This window comes from Dicentrarchus labrax, unplaced genomic scaffold, assembly GCF_905237075.1.
Source record: "Dicentrarchus labrax unplaced genomic scaffold, dlabrax2021, whole genome shotgun sequence".
Lineage (NCBI taxonomy): Eukaryota > Metazoa > Chordata > Actinopteri > Moronidae > Dicentrarchus > Dicentrarchus labrax.
In genome coordinates, this window is record NW_026136723.1 from 15,101,097 (window position 1) to 15,124,560 (window position 23,464).

The 23,464-nt window shown below is 41.5% G+C and overlaps 4 protein-coding genes across 5 annotated transcripts; 1 reads left to right on the top strand and 3 right to left on the bottom strand.

Moving 5' to 3' along the window:
- Nucleotides 1–526: 526 nt before the first annotated feature.
- Nucleotides 527–2,249, bottom strand: LOC127357766 (zinc finger protein 430-like). The gene is made up of 2 exons (XM_051390199.1): nucleotides 2,042–2,249; nucleotides 527–1,840 (listed from the first exon to the last, which is right to left on the bottom strand). Exons 1-2 carry the CDS (start codon nucleotides 2,181–2,183, stop codon nucleotides 951–953), a joined length of 1,032 nt encoding a protein of 343 aa, XP_051246159.1. The 5' UTR covers nucleotides 2,184–2,249; the 3' UTR covers nucleotides 527–950.
- An 880-nt stretch (nucleotides 2,250–3,129) lies between these two features.
- sytl1 (synaptotagmin-like 1) lies at nucleotides 3,130–12,420 on the bottom strand. Of its 2 annotated transcripts, XM_051390192.1 has the most exons (16): nucleotides 12,272–12,420; nucleotides 11,802–11,902; nucleotides 10,925–11,049; nucleotides 9,169–9,317; nucleotides 8,950–9,067; nucleotides 8,813–8,870; nucleotides 8,699–8,735; nucleotides 8,568–8,608; nucleotides 8,220–8,336; nucleotides 7,883–8,049; nucleotides 7,689–7,791; nucleotides 7,281–7,442; nucleotides 6,807–6,885; nucleotides 6,544–6,643; nucleotides 5,441–5,646; nucleotides 3,130–3,659 (listed from the first exon to the last, which is right to left on the bottom strand). In XM_051390192.1, the coding sequence occupies exons 3-16, from the start codon at nucleotides 11,047–11,049 to the stop codon at nucleotides 3,517–3,519; spliced, it is 1,605 nt and encodes a 534-aa protein (XP_051246152.1). In that variant the 5' UTR covers nucleotides 11,802–11,902; nucleotides 12,272–12,420; the 3' UTR covers nucleotides 3,130–3,516. The 2 variants fall into 2 exon arrangements, with proteins under 2 accessions (XP_051246152.1, XP_051246153.1); XM_051390193.1 differs by lacking the exons at nucleotides 11,802–11,902; nucleotides 12,272–12,420 and having other exon boundaries at nucleotides 10,930–11,051.
- Nucleotides 12,421–13,312: 892 nt separating this feature from the next.
- On the bottom strand, nucleotides 13,313–16,268 carry cd164l2 (CD164 sialomucin-like 2). Its single transcript, XM_051390205.1, has 6 exons — nucleotides 15,971–16,268; nucleotides 15,464–15,550; nucleotides 15,116–15,208; nucleotides 14,988–15,029; nucleotides 14,632–14,791; nucleotides 13,313–14,373 (listed from the first exon to the last, which is right to left on the bottom strand). The coding sequence occupies exons 1-6, from the start codon at nucleotides 16,047–16,049 to the stop codon at nucleotides 14,358–14,360; spliced, it is 477 nt and encodes a 158-aa protein (XP_051246165.1). The 5' UTR covers nucleotides 16,050–16,268; the 3' UTR covers nucleotides 13,313–14,357.
- A 3,365-nt stretch (nucleotides 16,269–19,633) lies between these two features.
- gpr3 (G protein-coupled receptor 3) lies at nucleotides 19,634–23,070 on the top strand. Its single transcript, XM_051390200.1, has 2 exons — nucleotides 19,634–19,994; nucleotides 21,436–23,070. The coding sequence occupies exon 2, from the start codon at nucleotides 21,464–21,466 to the stop codon at nucleotides 22,454–22,456; it is 993 nt and encodes a 330-aa protein (XP_051246160.1). The 5' UTR covers nucleotides 19,634–19,994; nucleotides 21,436–21,463; the 3' UTR covers nucleotides 22,457–23,070.
- Nucleotides 23,071–23,464: the final 394 nt, after the last annotated feature.

Sequence of the window (23,464 nt, forward strand, 5' to 3'; positions counted from 1 at the left end):
TTCAAATCAGATTTGAAAACATGAAAACATTCACATAAACATAAATACAGTTACATAATTCAACTGTTATGTAACTGAAATCCAGCTAACTTGCATATCTATGCATATCTATTAATGTAACAGTTATAGACTAACTGTGAATTAACATCCCTTTACTGATGATCTATTAAATGTGAACCAATCGCATAAAGTCACAGGGACTTGATCATTTATTGGTGACCAACAGAAATTCATTATACACCCTGCATTAAATCATCAGTAAAGTGAGGTATAATCTTATTTCCTAACCCCTCCAATTTCAAACCAAACACTCAGATTTATTTCCCCCTTTTCTGTAGTTATTGCTAATTATTTTTATTCTACAAGTTTGATTTCCTCTCTTCCAATGGTTACTCTCACATCTTTCAACCAATCCCTTTGCTGTACAGTAGGCCAGTTTATTTCATTGACCTATTTAAAAAGTGAAGAGTAGGTCAGTATGGCAGCTCCAGTATAGCCAGAATATTGAATATAAACAAAATTCTAATTGGAAATAAATAATATTTTAATTAAGGTTAACATAAGAGTTTATTAACAAAGTCTGACCAGTTACATCTCAGTATCGAGCTTTGAGCTACAGGAACCAGGAACTTAGATCTGACTTTTAAGCAGTTTAACCTCTGCATCATCTTCAGTCAAAGATGTTAAGAGACACTATACAAAGTGGGTAGAATATATACCACCTGAAATGTATAAAATATCAGGATTTTACATATAAAATCATATTTGATGCTCAAAATCAATTCACAATAATTAATTTACAAACGAAGGTATATAATAGTTGAGATGAATCACAACTATTAATTGTAACTCGTGTTTTTCCCATTACATCAGCAGTCATTCTATACAGGAAGAGCAGATTTACTATCTGTCCCCAGAAAACTGAATTTTACACCAACTGAACCTCTTCTTCACACACTCTTCATTTCACCTGTGTGTACAGACATGTGTTTTGTCATCAGATTATTTCGACTGAACCTCTTCCCGCATACTGTGCAGCTGTAGGGTTTCTCTCCTGTATGGATTCTCATATGTACGTTCAAGTTGCCCACGTGGCGGAACTCTTTTCCACAAATCCTGCAGCGGTATGGCTTCTCTTCCGTGTGAATCCTCATGTGCACAGTCACACTGTTGCCATGTCGAAACTCTTTACCACACACTTCACAGGTGAACAGTTTCTTACCGGTGTGGATTTGAGTATGTCTGGTTAGATGTGCAATGTGGCTGAATTTTTTGCCACAGAAACGACAGCAGTAGGATTTGACTCCTCTCTTTGCCTCTTTATTTGATGGAATTGGGCTGTGTGGTTCACAACTTTTAGTCAGCTGGTTTCTCCCTGTGTGGCTCTGCGTGTGAACTTTACTGATACCGTAGCCTGTCAGTGTTTCTAAACCTAACTCAGGCCCTATGTTATTCAGGGTCACCAGACAATCTGGCAACAGAGTCCAACATTCACTGCTTGGCTGAAGGTTTCCCTTAACCTCTCTGTGGTCACCTGATGTGTCAGGCTTTCTGTCTTCATTCCCTGTGTCATGAGTTTGTAACTCAGTCATGTCTGAGAAAATGCAACTCTTCATGGAGGTGGAGGTCACTGTCAAAGTGCTGGTATCATGGTCCTCCATATGTGGTAGCTGTGGTCTTCCTGGACTCCATGGCTCCTGCTGTTCCTGTTTGATTGCTGGAGGCTCTGGGACCCGCAGACCAAAGTCATTGTGGCCCACACTAGGGTTGCTGTGGTCACTCTCAGGACTGCACTCCTGCTTGTGTTTCTGGTCATGACAGACAAAGATCTGCGGCGTCTCTATTAAGAGGAAAAGGTGAACAATTAGCTTGAACTCATTACAGTTTCCCTTTATCTCAGCACTTATTAATTTCAAACACAAAGTCTGGGGGGGGACTTTATACAACTTAAAAAACAGACTATGATGTGTGAAATCGGTGGTGTTCCCCTTTAAGACTGCTTTAGGACGTAACAAAAGATAAATAAATAAAAAAAGCAAACCTTCACTGTGTAGATGCACTTCTTGTCTATGCTGGTCCCCTGTGTGCTCTGTCATCGACCTCTGCACCGCTGCAAAGATCTCCTCTGCAGCCGCACTCAGTCGCTCGCTGATAAACAGCCTCAGCAGCAGCATCTGAGACATCTTCAACCACTTTAACCCTCACCTACAGCACAATGTGTCAATCGCCACAGAAATGTAAAGCGACTACATCCTGCTACAACCTTCAAAATAAAAGTGTTATTGCGCGAGTTAATTGGGTTTCTGTGCAGTGGGCTGCAAACAGTTCACAATTTTAAATGATCATTGATTATATGATTTTAAGGGATATAGGTCTATAAATAACTATAACTACATAACTGACTGGGCCTAAATTGAACCTGCAGATATCCCAAAGGCTGCACATACATTGCCACTTAATTGGCAGTAAAAACATTTAAAGGATCACATAGAAATACAGGCACCTAAGACTTACCTATTATCTAATCAGTAATAATTAACAATGAATTACAAGGATTAATACTCTATGGACTTCATAGACTTTATTTTGGAAGCCAAACAGCCCTACTTCCGGTCTATTTCCAACTTGAAGTAGTTAAGATCGCCATCTGCTGGACAGGAGCTCTGGCTCGTATAATAAACACTTTGCTCCACTGTCTTTTCATTATAAATGGGAGGGTTTATACCTAATGTAAAACTGTTTGTTTTATGCAAAAAACAAAACAACAACAACAACAACCTTATTCGGCACTGTCCTCTCTGTGTGAGAAGCTATAAAGAGGAAGTACAAAGTCTAACCACAAGGTGGTAGTCAGCTATTTCATAAAAAGGAAAGAATGAACACATGCAACAGCAGGCATTTTTTTTATTCTATCCAAGTACAGTAATGACCCCTACAAGTCTAATTATTAGTATTATTATTAATTATTGGGGTGAAAGTGATGAGGCCATTTTTTCCCACATGCTCCAAAAAAAGAGGTCTGCAACTAAAGTTGAAATAAATATGTTGTTATTAATTTATTAAAAGTATCTCTCATCCTTGTCTTTTTGATGTAATATTTTAATTTAGTCAGTGAATACAAACACTGGATGAGTTATCGGTTCAGGTTTAATTAATAATCTACAATGGATTACAAATGCATTTTTGTCATATAGGACACAGACTGAACCAAAACATACGAGTAAAACATTTGAAATGCAGACAGATTTCGTTTTCTATTCTACGCCATTAATTCACAATATTGCACCACTACTGCCTCCTCTGTGTGTGTGTGTGTGTGTGTGTGTGTGTGTGTGTGTGTGTGTGTGTGTGTGTGTGTGTGTGTGTGTGTGTGTGTGTGTTTGTAAATACGAAAAACTGAAATAAACAGAGTGCTTGTGTATCACTGTGACAGAGAGGTTAAATGTGCTGATGTGCTGAGGGGGTCCTTTCAGTCCAACCCTTGCATGTGCATGCATACAAATGTGTGTTCGTGTGTCAGTCGGACCGGTGTGCAAGGTTAGTTCTGATTGGTAATGTTATGTCGATCCAGTGGTTTGGGTTTTGGATCATGGAGGTCCACACAGCAACTTCATCTTCTGTGGAGTCCATCCAGCTGACGGCCTCCCCATAACTCTGACCTGCCATCAAAAAACACAGTTATTCAGTATTTATGTTGAAGACATTAATACAGAAATCCTCACCAAAATCCACAGAGGTATATGGAAACATATTATCTACAACTGACCACTGTTCCTGTATGTATGTGCCTATGTTTACATATACTGTATATCCTGATGAAAGGCATAGGATCAGTGTTCCTGTTCTACCTTCAGTGCAGACACACCTGTGGAAACAAATGATTCTACCAATAGACTAAAATCCAAGAGACGATGCCTGACAGCCAAATCAAGAAATCATAATAACAATCCCCAAATAACTAACAATCCCAAAAGTGTACAGACGTTGGGCCTGTCTCTGAATATTACAACATTATGATGAGGATCTGTTTACAACAAGCAAAACCGCATTAAAGTTGTCACTTCCCACCACTGGCATTATCTTCCTTCATGAAACCCACAATTCACCCTCTGCTGCTCTATCAGTGGTTTGATCTTGAGTGCTACACACACTTCGTCAAGTACAGTAACATCAACTATGAGCAAAACAACACCATCAATATCAAGGCAAACTACTCCTCAACAGCTAAAGTGTTTTCCACGTTGCCACACGTACAACACTCTCTGGTGACCAAGGAATGACCTTGCTTTGATGACATGACCATCTGAAATGCCTGAAATGCCAACAGGACAAAATGCAACACAATGTGAAGTACTGGAGTGAAACACTGTCACCATACTACTGTGCACCACTGGAAAAACTGTTTCTATGGCATGATATACAAAGCTGACCATAAAATAAACCAACCAATCAAACAGCCAACAACAAAAATATATTCCAGATGTAATTAAAAATAAAACAAAAAGGAGCTAACTACGTGTTTCAGTGTTGCTTCATCAGATTCACTATATGCTTAATTGCCATCAGGTGTGCCTTTAAGTAACTGGGTTCTCATTTACAGGTAATCCAACAAGTTCAAATTTCAATCAAATAAAATAGCAAATATAATTCTACCATAAAAACATTACATTTACAAAAGACAATGACATACAATTCATATCAAAAAGCAAAAACCACCTATTCCAGTCAGTATATTTGCCAATCTTACAATATTACAGTACATCAACAATACACAATTTCCATCAGATAAATACAAAAATACAAAATATATGAATTACTAATAAGATACATATCGAAAACGGATATAAGAAATATATTATAAAAAAGAGAATGCTAAACAAAAGGTCTTCCTTAATAATATTTATCAGAAGTAGGATGAGAGGAATCCTAAGAATAGATAGTGGCCTAAATCTGCCATCACAAGGGAGGTTTCAAGTAACCCCTTTAATGTCCCATCCCCTGATGTAGAAACTGCTGCCCTCCTACAAGCCTACTAAATGTCAGGAGACCCATGAGATCGCATTGATCCCTAATCACAGCTCAGCACAGAAAATGGGAGGCAAAGCTGAATCTCAAAAAGAGATGCGGGAGCTTTTATTCATCATCTTGTAAACCTTTTGCCATACCAAGACAAACATATGAACAAAAGCACACTGCAACAACACCCTGAAACCGACAGCTGCTTGATTAGAGATAAGATAACACCCTCCGCATAGACCAGACTGATACCCGCAAGGACTGCAGCACAGGAGAACAAATACTGCCCCTAATTACCAATACTGATGGCTGATCAGGCTTGTGTAACCCGGTGCATAATTTTAAGCCTTGATGAAGGTCACTTTGGCTAAATGGTGGGACTGGAAACTGTCGAACATGAATAATAGCATGTAGAGACACTCACCAGTTCCACAGCTCAGACGAATCCCTCCTAAGGTGTGTGTTTTTAACCCTTCGCGCTGCCAGACAGTTAGCTCAGCGCAGGCCTCTCTCAGGTCGCTGGTGTGGAAGCCATCATACACCATGGTGTGGTTGTAGGTAGGGCTGATGGAGCGCTTCACCATCCGTGTCTTCTGACCACTCTGCCGACTAGCATCTGGGAGTATGAAGCTTGTGGGGTGAAGATTATGATTATATTATGATCAAATGAGACTTCAGTTAAATCATTGATATTGTGGGTATATATACAAAGATTAGATGTTGAAATTAAATATTTGGCAGTGTGTGTACAGTAAATACCCCGTTTAGGTTCTTAAATTGTAAAATAAAATATTCACTCTTCTTTTAGTTCTGGTTTGGTCTCCACCAACTCCTGATATCTTTTAGCAGCAGAATGTTCTATTATGTTCAGCTAGTTGCTAATTGTCTGCCATTTGGTGCGGATATTGCGTAATAACACTGCATTATGTAATAACTCGACAAAATGTAATACATTTTCACTTCATATGTTATAATCTATATATTATAAACAGCATTAACACAATATGTGTATGAGACTCCTATGACCTGTGGTGCCCCCCTTGGCATTATAGTTGACTCTGATCTTAGTCTAAATATCCACATAAAAGCACTAACTAAGATCAGCTTGTTATCAAATTAAAAAAACATTCTGTAATAGCTATAATATGTAATAATTACAAAATGTGGAATAATGTGACAGATTGTTACATAATGTGGCGTTATTACATTAGTTTATTACAAGCCTTTTTGCTGCAGTTAAAAAAGAGTCCGATGAGAGTGACGAGAATAAATATAAACAATTGTGGGCCGTAACAGCTAAACAACAAGACGAATGATGCTCAAGTCAAGTGATAATTATCTGTGTGTTCATGACTACAAATAATCTCTTTCACAATACACACAGCACTCTGACTTATTCTTAATAGAAGGTGGATAGTTGTGATAACTTACTGATGAGTTTATATGTCCTGTTCTACAAATACAATTGATGCCATGATGGATAACTGATGACAAAATATCAGGAAATATGTTACAGAACTGACACACCTTCTAACAAAGGAGTCTATAGGGCCCCCTTTGTTGGACAGAAGACCTTGAGCTTCACGAAGCCAGATGTGAAGCTCTCCTGTCAGAGGCAGACCACCACCTTAAAACACACACACACACACACACACACACACACACACACACACACACACACACACACACACACACACACACACACACACACACACCACACACAAAATGTATGAGACATATGTGATTGGGTAGGACACAACTTGCATCTATGATGTGTGTGCTCTGCTCACCCTCAAATCCATCTGGGATGAACTTAATAGAAAGCACAATGGTCCCACGACTGCTAATGGAGTCTGGAGTCATACTAACCTGTGATGGGGGGCAAAGGGGGGAGTCAAAAAGAGCAAAAGATAAAGGCAGAGGAGAAGCCGCCGAAAGAAAGGGACCAAGGGGAAAGGAGGGAGAAGTGTGGAGGCAGGGAAAAGATTAAGGTTACATAAAACCTTAGTTGAAATTCACAGCATGTCTTCCTCTCCCTTCAGCTCTCCCAGACACAAGAGACACTCCTCCCTGTATTCTGTGTCTCCAACAAAGCTGCCAAAACTGCTGTCACAAAGATACTCAGATACTAAACAAATGTAGATGCAGGCATCAGAAGTGTTGTGGTAAATATTTGTCTGGGAGCATTCAAACTCACATGCTAATTTATGTGACTACATCATTGTGTATTTTCATGCAAGTCATTCATGCCTGCTCTTCCTTACCCGTGGCTGCAGATCCTGCCACAGCGGCTGAGAGCAGGTCCAGTCCCAGAGGCCTAGTGACACCTCCACCTCCCCCAGAAACACATTCCTCCCCAGGGGCTCGGAGTGCCACACGGACAAGTTCAAAGTCCGGCTCCGCAGCTCTCCGATCCGCACTTTATACTGCAAGATAAGGACCAAAAAGGAAAGGATGGAAGGGGCAAGTGCAGGACAAAGCACAGCATGTTTCTGCCAGCACAAGAGCCAAACATTAAATTAGGTGATTTATTGGAAAGATATCTTTAAGGGTGGAGAAATAAGTAACTGCAGTGCAGAACACGTGGAGGAGAGCTGAGGGACAAATGGCAGATGGGGGATTTCTGTGAAGGCTGCCTCTTTATGTAATATGTAAATGAGAGAGTGTCTCACTTGGAGGGTCTGATCATAGACTGGGTTTTGTGTCTTCTTCTTCACTGATGTTTTCTTCTTACTATGACTCGACTTGTCCGGCAAGAGATAGGCTTTTACATATCTATGAAAATCACATACACAGACATTTTTTAACTGATTATATATGCAACGCTGTTGCTGCAAGATGCACATTCACTTGCACTGTCACTTACGGGTCAGAGCGGTTCTTGCGTGCCGAAGCAATGTCCTCGCAGCGGTACACTTTGACGTGCAGCTCCTCCTTCTGGGTGTCGTAAACCAATGAGAATTGGATACGGCCCCTTACCTCCACCACTCCAAAATCCCCCGAGCTGAACAGACTCATCATGCTTCCACTGAGCTTTAACACACGCAGAAAAGAGATCATCCTACGTCACCGTCCAGAGCTGAGTCATCTTGCGTCGCTGGATGGACAATTAATCAACTGTGCGTGTGTGTGCATGCACGTATGCGTCTGTGTGTATGTGTGTGTGTGTGTGTGTGTGTGTGTGTGTGTGTGTGTGTCTGTACCGTGTAGCCTGATTGAAGGCTGCCGTTGGAGCTGCTGGCTTTCAGAGAGGTTGGTTCTGGCTCTGTCACGTTGCTGCTAAGAGAGTCAGTATCCCAGTTGAGAACATCGAAGCCTTCCTAAATGCCCACACACACACACACACACACACTATTCTCAGAAACAGCGTCACTAACGATCATCTATCAATACTCTCCCTATATATCATGTCCTTTTAATACTTTATTATTCTCTACTACTGCATGTAAAAAGTCAAAATACGATTCAGTTATACATTTACATAATTAAATGTATTGACTCAGAGTTCTTTGAATTGGTCATCTCTGAATGTGGGTGTGTGTTACAATCACCTCCAGTTCCTCTATGTGGCCATTGCTTCTCCTTTTGGGCTCTATAAGCAGAATGATGAGTTAATAATAATAGTTAGAGACAGCTAAAGAGGTAAAGAGGCATTAACAGACTAGACTTGTAGCTTTCATACCTTTGAATGATGATGAACTATTTCTGTGCTGGAGACCCTGGAATTGAATTTATATTTAGATTGTTTAGTTTTTTTTTCAAGCATTGAAAAACAAACAATCATTTACATACAGACCTGTGCTACAGGACTTTTTGTTCTGAGTGTGGGTGTAGGTTTGAAACTTCCATGACTCCTGTAAACACAAACAAGATATTGGAAAATGCAGCTACACACAGCAAAATGATTTATCAGTGTTAGATGCCCTCACTAACCCTCCACACTCCTCGTCTTTGCCGTCCTTCAGTCTTCTCTCAGCCTCAGGAGACGTGTTGTTGTTGTTTTGGGAGCTTTCTTCACTCTCTCCATTGAACAGTCCAGTCAGGGGCGCATCTGTTACCATAGCAACAGCACAGAAACATCACTGGGATATCCCTATAACAGTAATAAATCGGCCCCACAGGCCTGTAATAGCAGTCGAGCTGAAAACTGACCTCTGCTCTTTGTCTTCCTGTGGCGTATGGTGGCGTGGACGAGGGCGATGCCCGACCGGGTGCAATGGCGTTTGCTGCGCTCCTCGCTGAACCATGCCCCTGACAGGAAGCGCAGACGTGTCGGGTCTGTCTCTGTCTGTTCGAGGATCCTGCAGCGTTGACACAGGGCCAAGTTAAACAGCAAACAATTACAACCTCCTGTCAGCAAAAGTCAGCTGACGTCAGCCGACAAACTAAACAGTCACTGCTCTGTCCTCTGTCATGCAATTTGTTCAGGGCATAAAAGACAAAGATGTGTGTCAGTTTTTCCTAATATCAAACACACAACATTTAACTTAAGGTTTCCAGATGAGACTTTTCTCTTTGATACATGCACCACCCTGATTGGGGAGCTGAAATGATTAGCTGATTAATCGATTAACCAATCTACACAATAAAAAAGTAGGTAACAATTTTGAAGATTGATAAATTGTTTATGTTAATTATCAAGCAAAAATGCCAAATATTCTCTGGTTTTAGCTTCTCAAATGTGAGGATTTGCTCTCTACCTTGGGAAAATTGTGATGAGTATTTAAAGCGTTCCAAACATTTAACAAACAAACACTCAAGACACTGGACAAAAAATGATCAAGTGACCACCATTGTAAAATCATTAAGATGTATAATCTCCTGACCTTTGACAGCTTTGTGTGTCTTGCTGGCGCTAGTTTAGTGCACAAAGTGATCAATGATCTGGCTTCTCCTCCATTAAAAGAGTTCATACTATCACTGCGCTCAGACAAACGGAGGACAACTAGGATGACTAAAATAGGAAATACTGCACGGATCTACTGGATTTGGCAGATCAGCCTTCTCAGCAACAAACTTTGGAACCAAGCGTTACGAGAGAGTGCTGCAGCTTCACTGGTTTTAAAATCAATATGAACTCAAGCCTATAATCAACCCAATCATGTACCCATTGCGCATGAAAAGCAAACACTTGATGTGTCCTAATGTTGTGAAATCTTGTTGTTGGTGCTGATGTTTATGTTATATGTACGTATCGTACTACAGTGTTAATGTTCTTGCAGTATTACTTTTCTTGACAGAGATGTTGCTCACTGTTTTCTGCCCAGGGACTACAGATGTAAATTAGCTCATAGCTAACTCTGATGCAGTTAAGCTAAAGTGTGCAATGTCCCTGTCAAATAAACAAATAAATAAATAAAGATGAATCGACACAAACATCTCAAACAGGGGACAACAGGTTGACTACTGGGCCTTATTAACTAAATCAGAGGTTCTATGGGACTCACTTATTAAGGCAAGGTTGAATTACCAACCAGGCAATTGATGTGTGGTCATTTGGCTAACTTTGCTTGGAAACATGCACTATTTAAGAACAATATCAAGTGACATGATAAGGGCTTTAAGCTGGTTATCACTTTACTACCTAAATTTAAGGCCCCTGTCTCATCTTGAGGAGGGTCCTTGTATTAAAACCTTAATTATTTTGGCTGATATTAAGGTTACATGTTTCATATTACCACATTTCAAATTGTCACACAGCAAATCTGCACTGCACTTTTTGTCCAAGAAGTGTTTTTCCTTAACCTTAAACTACAACATACAGACAGGAGATGAATTAAAGGAAAACCCTGAATAAATGTGCTGCATTATCATCTATCCATTGCTACTCTACTCCTTTAATCTGTCACCCGTCTTTCTGTTTGTGTTAATCACTGGACAAAACTGGCACCTAACAGTCACCTCTGACCTTACACGTCCTTCATCAAGACGACGCAACTCCGAGTCACGATCTAAGACTTGCAGGATGGTGGTCTGCTCCTCTTCTGTCAGGTGGCTCAAGTCAAGGACAGAGTCAACCTTCTCCTCCGCCATCTCTGAGTGAGAAGCAAAACCACAATCCTTACAAACAGCAGGCAGCACCTATTCAAGTTTAATTAATGAATTAAACATGCTATTTATTATATTTAAAAAGTGTTGAAACCCAAACTATGTCTAGTGTAAGACTGCCTTTGTTGTTCTTGCTAAACTAATGCTTCCCAACCTTTTTGCCCTATGACCCCTTTAAGTGAAGCAACTAATCGACTTGCCGTCACATGTTGCATATGTCAATAAGTTTTAAGTAGATTTTTCCTTCTCAGATTGTTTCATTTGAATAATTCTTGAAGGTGAAGAGGTAAAAGTGTCCAGTTCCTCACAAAATCTAAATACATCATTTTGTATAGCGGATGTATGTTTTTCTCCCTCTATCTAATCCTGTACATTATCTTCCATCCCTTTGGTTTGTCTTTTTTTCTGATCTCCCGGTTGGGAACCATTCAACACACTTTGAAATCATGTGTCCTCCAGTGGGTGAAGACACATGCTGTGTCAGGTAGACTATTCCTGTCTGCCTCCATGGCTTTCATCCCCTCCTGCTCCAAATGCTCTCTCTACTGTAGACTCTTTAAACTACTGAAACTACAAAAGGCTTGAAAATAAATGTTAATAATCATATTTAGGCTGCCATTACCTGTTGGACAATAAGGAGAGTGATGTTTAAAGAAGGAGGAAGGTAAACTTTGTGTGTGTGTGTGTGTGTGTGTGTGTGTGTGTGTGTGTGTGTGTGTGTGCTTGAGGCTGCTTACCTTTGAGTTATTAACGCGTGCGCAGAGGGAGTCTCCTGTCCAGGCGTTTAGGAGTTTGGCAAACAGGATATCGCAACGAGAGCACCGCAGCTTTCATAAAGCTGTCACATAACAACACAAAAAGAATAATGTTGTAGCGTGTAGTAGATGATATAGAGTGATAATAATACTACTTCTATTCCTGTAGTAACGTTTCCAGTGATATACTAAATTAATAAAACAGTTGCTGTTCTTTTTTTTCATATTAAGTGCTATATTCTGAAACATTATTGAAGTGTCTGATCTTGATCATTTCTATGAAGTTTTCCCTTGAGAGTAAACCGCACTTCCCTCATCACGAACACCGCGAGAGAGAGGACACCTGTCGCCACTTTTTCCCCTTCTAGATCAAAAAGGTTGAACTCCCCTCCCAAATTCATAAAAACACAAACACAAACACAGACGAAACATAAAAGCCAAAGCTGTCTTACCTTACTTGACAGCTTCCGCCTGTTCCATCTGTGAAAAGTTGAGTAAAAAGTTTTTCCCGAGTTCCGTGTGTGTGTGTGTGTGTGTGTGTGTGTGTGTGTGTGTGTGTGTGTGTGTGTCGAGGTATGTGTGCAGAGCAGTGAACACGCCCTCCCGAGTTAACCCGCACAGGGGCTGCGGTCAGCTGGGAGCAGAGCATGAGGCGGAACAAACAGAAAACACACAGAGAGGGAGGGAGTGTGTGTGTGTGTGTGTGTACACACACACACACACACACACACACACACACACACACGGATGTTTCGCCAATGGCAGGGTGGAGGTGGGATATAACTTTCCTTCTTGTAGTTGTCCACACCTGCTAAACACACAGTTGGCCACCTAATGAGGGTGCACCTACTCTTCTGCGCTTGCACACACACACACACACACACACACACACACACATACAGAGAAGCCTGCCTCAACTTTTTATTGTGGACTTGTGGTAATCTGTGGTAATATGTGTGTGCTAGATGTCCCTTTCTCTAATTGGAAGTGTGTTTTTGTGTGTGTTGGGGGAGGGTGGTGGATTGAGAGTGAAAAAGACCTGTATTCAGTCCTGTCCTTTGTCAACAGACTTGGATGACAGCCACAGTCTGCCCTGTTGGGGAGCTTTTTTTTGTGTGGGCTTATTCAAGCCTGTAGGTCCTGGTTCAGACAGCGGCTGGTGCATCCAACCAACAATCCTGCTGCTCCCCTAAAGGCCTCTACCCACAATCTGCCCCTGCTGCATGCTGGGAATCCCTACTGACACCTAGACATGTAAGGATTAATAGGCAATTGTTATCTGCAGATACTGGGAGCATGTTTCTGGTCGCACCCAGGTTACAGCAGAAACCGTTTACTCACTCTGCTGGTATGGGCAAATACTGTATGCACTCAAAACGTACTGTACAAGGTCTTACTGTGATTAGCTGTAACCAACTCCCCATTTGCATGCATAAAAGCAGACCTGACACACACACACACACACACACACACACAAGTTACACACACAGAGAGGTGTTTATCCTTAGTTTATTCAGGCTGCCAGCCTTTTTTAAGCATGTTTCATTGTAATGGCATCACAAAAAAATCAAACACATTCATATTGATGAACTTAACCAGCATTAGCACGAGTAAACAGGGTCACATCACATCTCTTTGAACTGTTATTAAAGGGTTAAAGCTGATATGTATGTAATGAGCAGCCAAAACAGAAAATGAATTTATAAAAAAAGACAAGTCAAAACAAAACACACACACAAATCAGAAAGCCATACTGGATGACATTCAAAGGTCTGCTACTATTGGGCCTCAGATCTTATATTGTTAAGTAGTCCCAGGAAATGTTGAGATGGCCCCTTAGTGCCCCCAGCTAAATTATTTAACTCACTGCAAGTTGACAAATGATATAAATATATAACATACATAAGTATTGAAATTTTTGGTCTCAATCAAACACTAGAAAGTAACTCAACTCCACATGAAAGACAGAAGTATTCTTAGATGAAAAAATATCTTACGAAGTTGATGTCTAGGGTCTCATTTTGGTCTATTTTAGGGTTCTTGAAAAAAACTTTAAAATGCCTGTCATGACCTTGTCTGACCTACTGTCTACATGGCATTATATCACCCTTTCCCACAGTTGCACTGTACTATTTACACAGTTGAAACATTGATACAGCTAGTTGCATGTTATTTAAGTACTTGTGAATTTTTATGGTGGGTTTGATCTCAATGATAAATCGCTAAAAGTGCTGAGAACATCTGAGGCTTTTTGTTCCTCATTTGTCAGATTGTATGAATACCAACAGGCAAAATGTCTGAAATATAAATACTATACAAACACAGTGAACACATGCACATACACTCGTTACACAATGCAGTATTATGAGAAAAATGTCCTCTTATAAACACACCCAACCCCCAGGGGTACACATGGGGACCAAACCTAAAATGACAAGGGCTCAGAAAAAAAAAAAAAAACTCTTGTCGTCACAACTCGATGAGTCATTGCTCTGCTGTCCTCCACCCTCATCTGTTTGTCCTTCACACATCTTGTCTTCACTGTGGCTGCTCTCTGTGTGAAGACAGACAGAATTTGATAATATGGACAGATGGGGTTTGTGAGCAGAATCAAAACACAATCTAGAGGGATGTTAAAGGTGGCTCTTGTTGTATATTGACTGCTGTTGATCACTCCTGCCACCAGAGGCTGCTGTTGCACCAACAGACCATAGCTTAACACAGTAACACAGACACATTTGCATTCACATACTTGAACTGGTGCGGTCACGCTAAATTCTCAGTTCTCTAACACCTACATGCGCAAACTCACATGGGGTCATAGTTGCTCTGCTCTTTGGTTTTGAGGAAGCGCATAGCAAGGAGGCCGCCCGCCTGCACACACAGCACTAGTATGATGCCTCCAATGAAACTGGACATGTCAAACTTGGCCTGGGAGAACTCTGGGGATGAATTGGTGTTGCTTCCGTCACCTGGAGGGAAAGAAAAATGAAGAGTTTGAGTGCAGAACGGGAAAATAATCGAGCTTCAGTTTTTTCAGAGAAATTCTGGGATTTTGTACAGCATCGGGGACTTTTTACTCAGCTCTTATGGGAATAATAACTGTCTGACGCAAGAGAAAGAGAGGGGGGTGGAAGCGGATGCTGGAGTAGAGATGATACACTTTACCTGAGTCACCTTTACCTCCTCCATCAGCTACAGTCTCCACGACTACAATAAAACATGCAGAAGAGATAATTGTTAATGAGGCAGCAGAGAAATATCTCATGTTCATTTTGGAGTGTATTGTTTGCTACCTGAGCACAATTCAGACACTCTAGTCCAGCTACAGTTCATGCCGTTGTCTGCTGAGTCGCCCTCATCAGTCACACACATGCCTGTGTCATTACCTGAGACAGAAAGAACAAGCATTTTAGTGTGTCTGTACCTGTGTGTGTGTGTGTGTGTGTGTGTATCATGTGTATGTTCCTGGCATACTAAATAATTCAGTCATCTTGTACAAACCAGGGAAGCTTATGTTACAGCAGCTATGATGATTGAATTACTATCAGAGGTCAGAGGTGTGTGTGTCTGCGTGTGTGTCTGTGTGTGTGTGTGTGTGTGTGTGTGTGTGTGTGTGTGTGTGTGTGTGTGTGCCGTGTCACCATCTGGACAAAGCCTCCAGACACAGCCTGTCAGGTTGAGCATGGAGTCTCCAACACACAGGTCACATGACTCGGCTTGAGAACAATCTGTAGGCGGGACAAAACTGGCAGTCAACTGGAAGTGTCACTCAAAACAAATTGATTGGCCAATTCACAATTATCTTTCCACAGAAACATTTTGTTTCAAACAAGACTTCCCACAAGTCAGGACAGCGTCAGAATAGACAAAAGTGAGTAGGCAAAATTCTAGAGTAATGCCAAAGAAAAGATAACAGATTCTCATTAACCTCTCACATGTTTGGTTTTTGACAGTTTGTATGAAATACTGGTGAACCAGCCATCATCACAGGGAATAATAGAAGAGATACTACCAAGGAAAGACACTGGAAGGAGACATCTGATGCTAAGTGTAGGAAGATACAGCAATAGGTTTCTGACCAAAATACACTAAGATGAAAAAACAATTTAAAAAAAACGTCAATGTAAGACTTAAGGATGGACCCATACCTGATTGTGAGTACACAGAAGGCACCACTGCAAGAAGCAGCAGTGTGGAGCAGAAGACCTTCAATGCCAGCTGCTGCATCCTGACAGCCACAGAGCACCAACAAGTGCAACTGACTGCTGGAAACTTTGTTGCCTGGAGAAGAATTAGTATCAACAAAATGTTTTCAATAAATATATTGCTGGTAAGTCCTCAAAAGGGTATCCGATAGTTGCAAACAGAGATACGGCTCCTGGCTAGGACACAGAGGGAAAGAGAGAAAGACAAGAGACACAGAGATCTGTGTAACATGAGCGACACCCAAACTTGGTTACCTGGCAACCAACTGGCCCACCTCAACCCTCCTGAAATACACACCAGTTTAGACGAAGTGACACCTGTTTAGTCCAGCAGGCATTGCCTGCACACACACCTGCATTCACATATATGTCCTTACAAACACCATAAACCATAATGGGACCAATGGGAAGAGTAACTGCACAAATTAAGGATGAACACAAAGTCATTTAAGAACTACTAATCTGCAGTCAAATAACCGTTTTTGCCCTCATTATTTTATAATAATAGTATATAGTACAGTGGCTCCCAAGATAAATCTGAGGGGTTGCAAGATAATTTAGAGAATAAGACAGAAAAGAAGACAGATTAAGAGTCCACAGCCATGCTAGTGGCTCTGTACTTGGGCACAGCTCTGCTCTGAGCTAAATGCAACATCAGCATGCTAACATGCTCACAGTGACAATGCTAACATGCTGAGCTGGTGTAATGCAACACTATCTCAGTTTGGTATGGTAGCAGGCTAACATTAGCTAATTCACACTAAACACAAAGTACAGCTAATGCTGATGTGAAGGCAGGAGAAGTTAGGGGAGTAGAATTTATTCTCTGTGCACCTCTAAGGTCTGAACCAAATTTCATGGTAGTAATAGTTTTCTAATAAATAAAGCAACTTCTGTTCAACCCATATTGGTTTCAGGCTTAAATGTATTAACTTCCAGTTTAAGCCCTATTCGGAGTACAGATATAAATACAGATAATTTATTTGAACTGATACAGATACAGTGGTGTACTTTCTCACCCTTAACCACTACCTGGTTAAAAGGGTTAGATTATTTGATTTTTTTCTGACTTTTTCTTGTGAAATACTTGATAATTTCACATACAAATCATTGGATTTTCTCAACTTGAGAAGGAAAAATCACTTTGTACTGATCAGAACTCACCAAGCCATGTAAGAGTGGCAACCATTGTTCTAGGAAATAAACTAGAATCACATGTTTTTCATGTGAATACTCAAACTAAAAAACATTTCTCAACAGGCTTCCTCTGGAAAAAGCTGGATTAAGGCAGTTGACCAGCACTGTCAGGGTGCTCATTTTAATTAAGAATGTGTCGGATACAGTAGTTAATAATAGTAGTTAACAATATGCCTCTTGAATGATCCAATCTAATTAGCACATCTCTAAATGTACTGTAGGTGTGAACACACACTGACTAGAAGTGGTCAGAAAACATGTAACTACGTAGGTCATGAGACACCCTATACGTCAGCAGTCTATTATCACCTCAAATGTGTCACTGACTGCGATGAAGTGCTGCCTAGTCACTTGTCAATTTTCTCAAACACTATTGATTCGCCTGTGACAAACAACTCAGACAATAGTTTAAAGTCCATATTTAGTATGAAGCAAGATAATTGATATGCAATACTTTACACGAGATGTATTAGCCAAGCACAAATAAGATTAGAGCAAATGTAAAAAGTTAAATCTGATCACTAATCAATTACAAGTTTGTGACAGATTCTTACAGGATGAAGACATAAGCTGAATGTACAGCATCTGGACACGAGACAGAATGCCTGAACAAGCCTGAGATTGATTGAGAAAACTGATGTTTAGAAGTCTGATTGATCACAATGTGAAATGGTGACAGAAATAAAGCAGTAAAAGGGAGCTCAGGCTATCCAAGGCTCCATTACTACCTGCTTTACCCCTGTACACACACATGCAAATGCACCAGCACAAACAGTACAAGTGCTTCAACCTTCAAAGTGTTGCTTTGAAATGTAGATGCACTGAGTCATACAGTATACAGGACCGGGCCAAGCCCCTCAAAATCAGGTGCATTGAGACCAGAATCACGACACACTTTTCTCCTTTATGCAGTGAATTCCACCATCACCTCCTCCCACGTGTTGCTCCTCCTCCACTCATACCAACGTGGCTCATGCACTCCCACATCTCATATGCTCTCTCACACATTGTCTGGGTACATCTGTGCAGCTCTGCAGGGTGGCTGGTTTGTGAGTCGGCGTGCTACAAAAACACAAAGGGATATTCTGCAGTCCTGTCGGACACGATTTCCTCCTCCACTGTTGCTCCCACTGCTGGCAAAAATCGATACACCAGTGACAGATAACCGGATAATGCTGCAATTTACACTTGTTAGTGTTAGTATATGTGTACAAATACACATAAATCATATAAGTGAATAATAGACATTAGTGCAAGGATACAAAATGGGAATCCAGTACAGTCTGTAGTGTCTCAGAAGGGAAGAATCACCTGGATACATTGTACAGATTTGTAAAAGCTAACCTTCTTAAATTATTACATGTGATTCATATATAATGTGTTTGTAGTAGTATTATTAAATGTGTCATGAAAAATATAGGACATGGAGAAAATTAGGTCTTCAGGTAAGAAAAACAGCTGTTATTCTGAAGGGGACAAGTGTTGCTCTTCAGACCCTCTAAGCAACGTAGGAGGGGTTTATCAGTAGGAAGTGTGTCCTAATATGGCTCGAGCAGGACGAGATCCCCTCACCAACCCACCCACCCACCACCGTTAGCGCATTAATATGCGCGACCACGTAGACAACTGCAGCACCCACGTACACTATCAAACCGGGGAAGCCACGAATTCCCTGCTGCTGTTATGATTCTGTGGGAGTCAGAGGAGTCAGGGGCCGGTTTAAATCAAAAGACAAATCAATACATTAGATAACAAGCTAAATAAAGGCCATTTCTGCTTTAGTTTGATTACAGGAAACCCCCTCCCCATGCACACCATAACACACATCCTCTTGTCTGTATTTTTTGCATACATGTCTGTAAGATTTATAAATGATTTCAGGTTTATTAGATGACATGTGTGAACCTCATAACGTACAATTCAAATACACACTACATAGACCAGTACCAATAGTATCACTTATAATGAATAATTATATAAAAGATATAAGTTGTAGCAGGGTTTTGGGTATGGCAAGGGGCAATTAAGTCACATTTTGAGCCAGACTGGACGGTAGTGTCTGTTTCCCACAGATAACTGGTGCGCTGCCGGACATCTCCCCATGAGTCATCCTGATGCGTTTCAGCACCGTGGACAGCGGCAGCCCTGAGCTCTGTCCCCACAGCTCGATACCTCTGAGCCCTGCCCAACTCAAAACAATATCCTCTCATTCAAGGAAGTCTCCTGGGTCTTATTGAGAAAGTGTGTGTGTGTGTGTGTGTGTGTGTGTGTGTGTGTGTGTGTGTGTGTGTGTGTGTGCTATTGGTGGTCATTATTTACCAGAAATGAGAACAAGAGTGAACCGCAGTGGGAGGGACGACAGAGATGCCGCATTTTTCTGAATGAAATTACTCCATACACACCCCCTCCCTACTCTCTCCGCATCCTAAATGTCGGCACCTCATTGGTCGAGCCTCCCAGTCACTGACGTCAGGCTGGCTCTCTTGTGGATGATCCGCGCGCCAGAGCATCCATTCTGCCTCCCATAAGCGCTCAGACGAGATTGAAGAAGAAGAAGGGATGCAAGCGACGGCAAGTGAGAGTTGGGCGCAACTTTGATGAAGACAGGAGGGAGCACGGTAGCATACACAGGGATTGTCCTCCTTATTTAAACTGGTGCCGAGCATCACTGCCGACAGCATCCTCCCCATCTCCATCATTTGGATCTTACAAGAGGAGAGAGTAGATCTGTTTAACTCTTGTAAAAGAATCACGGAATCGTGTTAATAAGGTAAGATGAATACTCCATATTATACATGTATACCAGTCTGTATATGCGTGAATGTGTGCGTGCGTGTGTTGGGGACATCCTCTGCGGTGCATTGAACCTGCAGTTGTATTATACAACAGGGACCTCCGCAACAGGAGCTGGGATATACCTCCTCACAATGAGACGTGAGAGGGATGAGGATGAAAGACTCCTAAAAAAAAGAAAAATATTCCTAAAATAACATTAATATATAACATTTGCGATGTGGTATTCCCTTAGAGTAGGCAAGCAGTACATTTTGACATGTACTAAAAAGAACAAGCAGATCACATACCGGAGAGCACAAGCATCTGAACAGGCGAATTCTTTAAATAGCCTAATTGTTGCCTAATTACCAGCACAGGCTTTCTCATTGGAGATATGAGGCGCTGCATGGTACACGTACAATCTGTCCCAGGTATACACAGTGTGTTCCTGTAGACGGACATCATGTTTGGACAGTAACAAGAGGGAAACCTCAGACTGGAGATCACAAACTTAATCTGTAAGTGAGTTTACAGATATAGCAGCCTCAGCATTAATGATATGAAAGGTGTTTGGATGCTCCTGAAACCTGTGACAAGATAAAACTAATTGGGTGGAAAAGTCCGGATTCAGAGTGACGTCCTAAAAAACTATATTTGTGATACTTTAATCAATGATAGCCTAATGATGCGTTCATGTTTTGGTATATCTATTGCGTTGCATTAAGCCTAAAATATGGATCGATTAACTGTGATTTGCCACAAAACTACATACGGTGACGTCACTGACATTTCAGCAGGACTATTATATAAAATGATTTGTGGTAATCTAAGAAATGTGAACTTATTCATGAGATGAAAAATTCGATTATCTGAGAGGTTCAATTCAGTTTCAAGTATTTTATAGCCTAAAATGTAATTTTTTATTTCTTGTTTTTTATTGCACTGTAAGGGTTTTTATCTAAATTAAAGCTCATCCACGGACAAGATGGGTTTAAATTAGGGTGTATATACAGCCTAATCAGCCACTACTATATGCTTATGTATCTGTCCCAATACTTGCTAACCAACTAAATACATCTATTTTTTATAATTAAAAATAATAATTATATATATTATATGAAATAATAAACAATACAGGACAACATATCATTACAAATTAAAGGAGCAAGAGAGTGCAGGGAGATCACTAATACCACTTAATGCATTCACAGTGATAATCTAATTTTATATAGCTCAACTGCTTTAGATTACAAGAGTGTAACATCTTAAGTTCTCCATTACCACATTAAGTCTACTCCTGCTACATCCGGCCTGCAGCAGCTCCACAGGCTGAAACCACAACTTCTGGTTAAGCAAAAGGCTGTTTAATGGACAGATGCTAATGACCCATTAAAGCTAATGCCAACATGTCTTTCTTCCTTTTTCCTCTGTCTTAGGTTGTTTTTCTGTGACTGCTGATAAGCCATGATCCTGAACGCCACTGACCTGGGCTGGGAAGAGTCCTCAGGTGCAGACCCCTTCTTCCCTCTGGACCAGTTAGGTAGCTCACCTCCATATGAAGTCCCGCCCCTCACGGTGTGGGGTGTGGCACTGTGTGTTTCAGGAACTCTCATTGCCACTGAAAATGCAATAGTTGTCACCACCATTTTGGCCACTCCGTCTCTTCGCGCCCCTGTTTTCCTGCTGCTGGCTAGCCTTGGACTTGCTGACCTCCTGGCAGGTGTTGCTCTGGTGCTGCACTTCCTCTTCCTGTTCTGTGTGGAGCCCAGTGATTGGTCAGAATTGCTGACCTCAGGACTGCTGGTGACATCACTGACTGCCTCACTTTGTAGCCTGATGGGTGTTGCCTTGGACCGATACCTGTCTTTAAGCCACGCCCTCACCTATGGTTCAAGCCAATCACGTCACAGAGCCGCCATCCTCCTGCTCCTGGTCTGGTTGGGTGCATGTATCATCGGGGCTGGGCCTGCAATGGGATGGCACTGTCTGGGAGAGCCAAACTCCTGTTCTGTAGCCCGACCTCTGACCCGGACATACCTATCACTGCTGTGTGGTGGCTTCCTGGTGGTTGTCATGGTAACCCTGCAATTGTACGCTGGGATCTGCCGTGTGGCAAGGCGGCATGCCCACGCCATCGCCACCCAGAGGCACTTTCTCCCTGCCAACCAATCATATGCAAGCAAACACAGCAGTGGGAGAGGCTTCTCTCGGTTGATCCTGGTGCTCAGTGTGTTTGTGGGCTGCTGGATGCCTTTCTCCCTCTGGGGGCTGCTGGGAGATGCGTCCAGCCCTCCTCTGTACACCTATGCCACCTTGGTGCCAGCAGCGGGCAGCTCGTTGCTGAACCCAATACTCTACAGTCTAAGAAACAAAGACATTCGTAAAGTGCTGCTCCAGGCCTGCTGCCCACACAAATACACACAAAACACACAAGTACACTACCCTGTTGATGTGTAGACTGCCAAACTTTGCCAGACTCAAACGACCACACAATCTATGCCAGACATATCACTGTTTGTGTGCCAAAATACACACATAGCTGCATTGACTGTCATCCAAATCAAGAACATTAAGTCTCTCTCACACACACATACTCCCACACACGCAAGCAGCAGAGAGATGAAGTCCTTCTGCGAATCAGAATGTCCTGAACTGTCCTGGCTGGCAGCCATCTTGGGACAAAAGACTAAACATGCTGTCTTGTATGTACTTTGTGCCTCATCCTGTCAATTGTAGATCCACTGGATCCCCAGACTGACACAATCACAGGGATGCTATATATATCCCCAGTCATAAAAAGTGGATTTAATGAACGTCGGCACTTTAAGACGAGAGGGAGGGACAGATTTTAAATGTAAGCATATCACAGTGTAATGACATGTGTGATCCAAAGTCCAGTTTTTATTTACTTGAATAACAAGAAAACACAATGTTCTAGATTTTTGAGATTCTATTTTGCACATGCTGTTACAGGCACTTTGAAAGGTACTGACCATATGTTCATGTTGCACAGCCTTTTTGAAATGAATGAATATTTTATACTGATGAATAATAAATATGCTTTTTTTCTACTTGGTGATGTCAGCACTCTTCTCTTTACTGCTGCCGAGGCTTTTAGTCCGTTTGTCTCTCTCTCTCTCTTTCTATCTCTCTCTCCTTAACTCAATCAGGCACACTGCTGCTCGCTATTCCTGTATCCTGAATTATTTGGTGGATAAAGCAATATTCACTTTTATTACCATCACTCTTCACCTACTGCATCCTTTAAAACCTACAAAGCAGCCTTGGTATGAGGATATAGTCATTATGTAAGAGGTTTTTCTCTCCTCCTACTCATTTTTAGAACTTTCATCCAGTCGACTCATTTTCACACTCCCTACACAGTCAGCACCGGGCGGGCACTGTGAAAAATTCCCCAGCACTGACATAAAGAGGATGAGTCACGGATAAAGCATGAGGAGTCTT

What these genes read in the sequence shown, in the direction of transcription:
- sytl1 (XM_051390192.1), bottom strand. Translation starts at nt 11,049, where the DNA reads ATGGCGGAGGAGAAGGTTGACTCTGTCCTTGACTTGAGCCACCTGACA. An exon ending in GCCACATAGAGGAACTGGAG is followed by an intron (nt 8,337 to 8,567) that starts GTGATTGTAACA and finishes GTGGGCATTTAG; the next exon opens with GAAGGCTTCGATGTTCTCAA. An exon ending in GGCAGGATCTGCAGCCACGG is followed by an intron (nt 6,886 to 7,280) that starts GTAAGGAAGAGC and finishes CCCCCATCACAG; the next exon opens with GTTAGTATGACTCCAGACTC.
- gpr3 (XM_051390200.1), top strand. Translation starts at nt 21,464, where the DNA reads ATGATCCTGAACGCCACTGACCTGGGCTGGGAAGAGTCCTCAGGTGCA.
- cd164l2 (XM_051390205.1), bottom strand. Translation starts at nt 16,049, where the DNA reads ATGCAGCAGCTGGCATTGAAGGTCTTCTGCTCCACACTGCTGCTTCTT. An exon ending in TTCTGTGTACTCACAATCAG is followed by an intron (nt 15,551 to 15,970) that starts GTATGGGTCCAT and finishes TCCCGCCTACAG; the next exon opens with ATTGTTCTCAAGCCGAGTCA. An exon ending in CTGGAGGCTTTGTCCAGATG is followed by an intron (nt 15,209 to 15,463) that starts GTGACACGGCAC and finishes TTTCTGTCTCAG; the next exon opens with GTAATGACACAGGCATGTGT.
- LOC127357766 (XM_051390199.1), bottom strand. Translation starts at nt 2,183, where the DNA reads ATGTCTCAGATGCTGCTGCTGAGGCTGTTTATCAGCGAGCGACTGAGT. An exon ending in AGTGCATCTACACAGTGAAG is followed by an intron (nt 1,841 to 2,041) that starts GTTTGCTTTTTT and finishes TCCTCTTAATAG; the next exon opens with AGACGCCGCAGATCTTTGTC.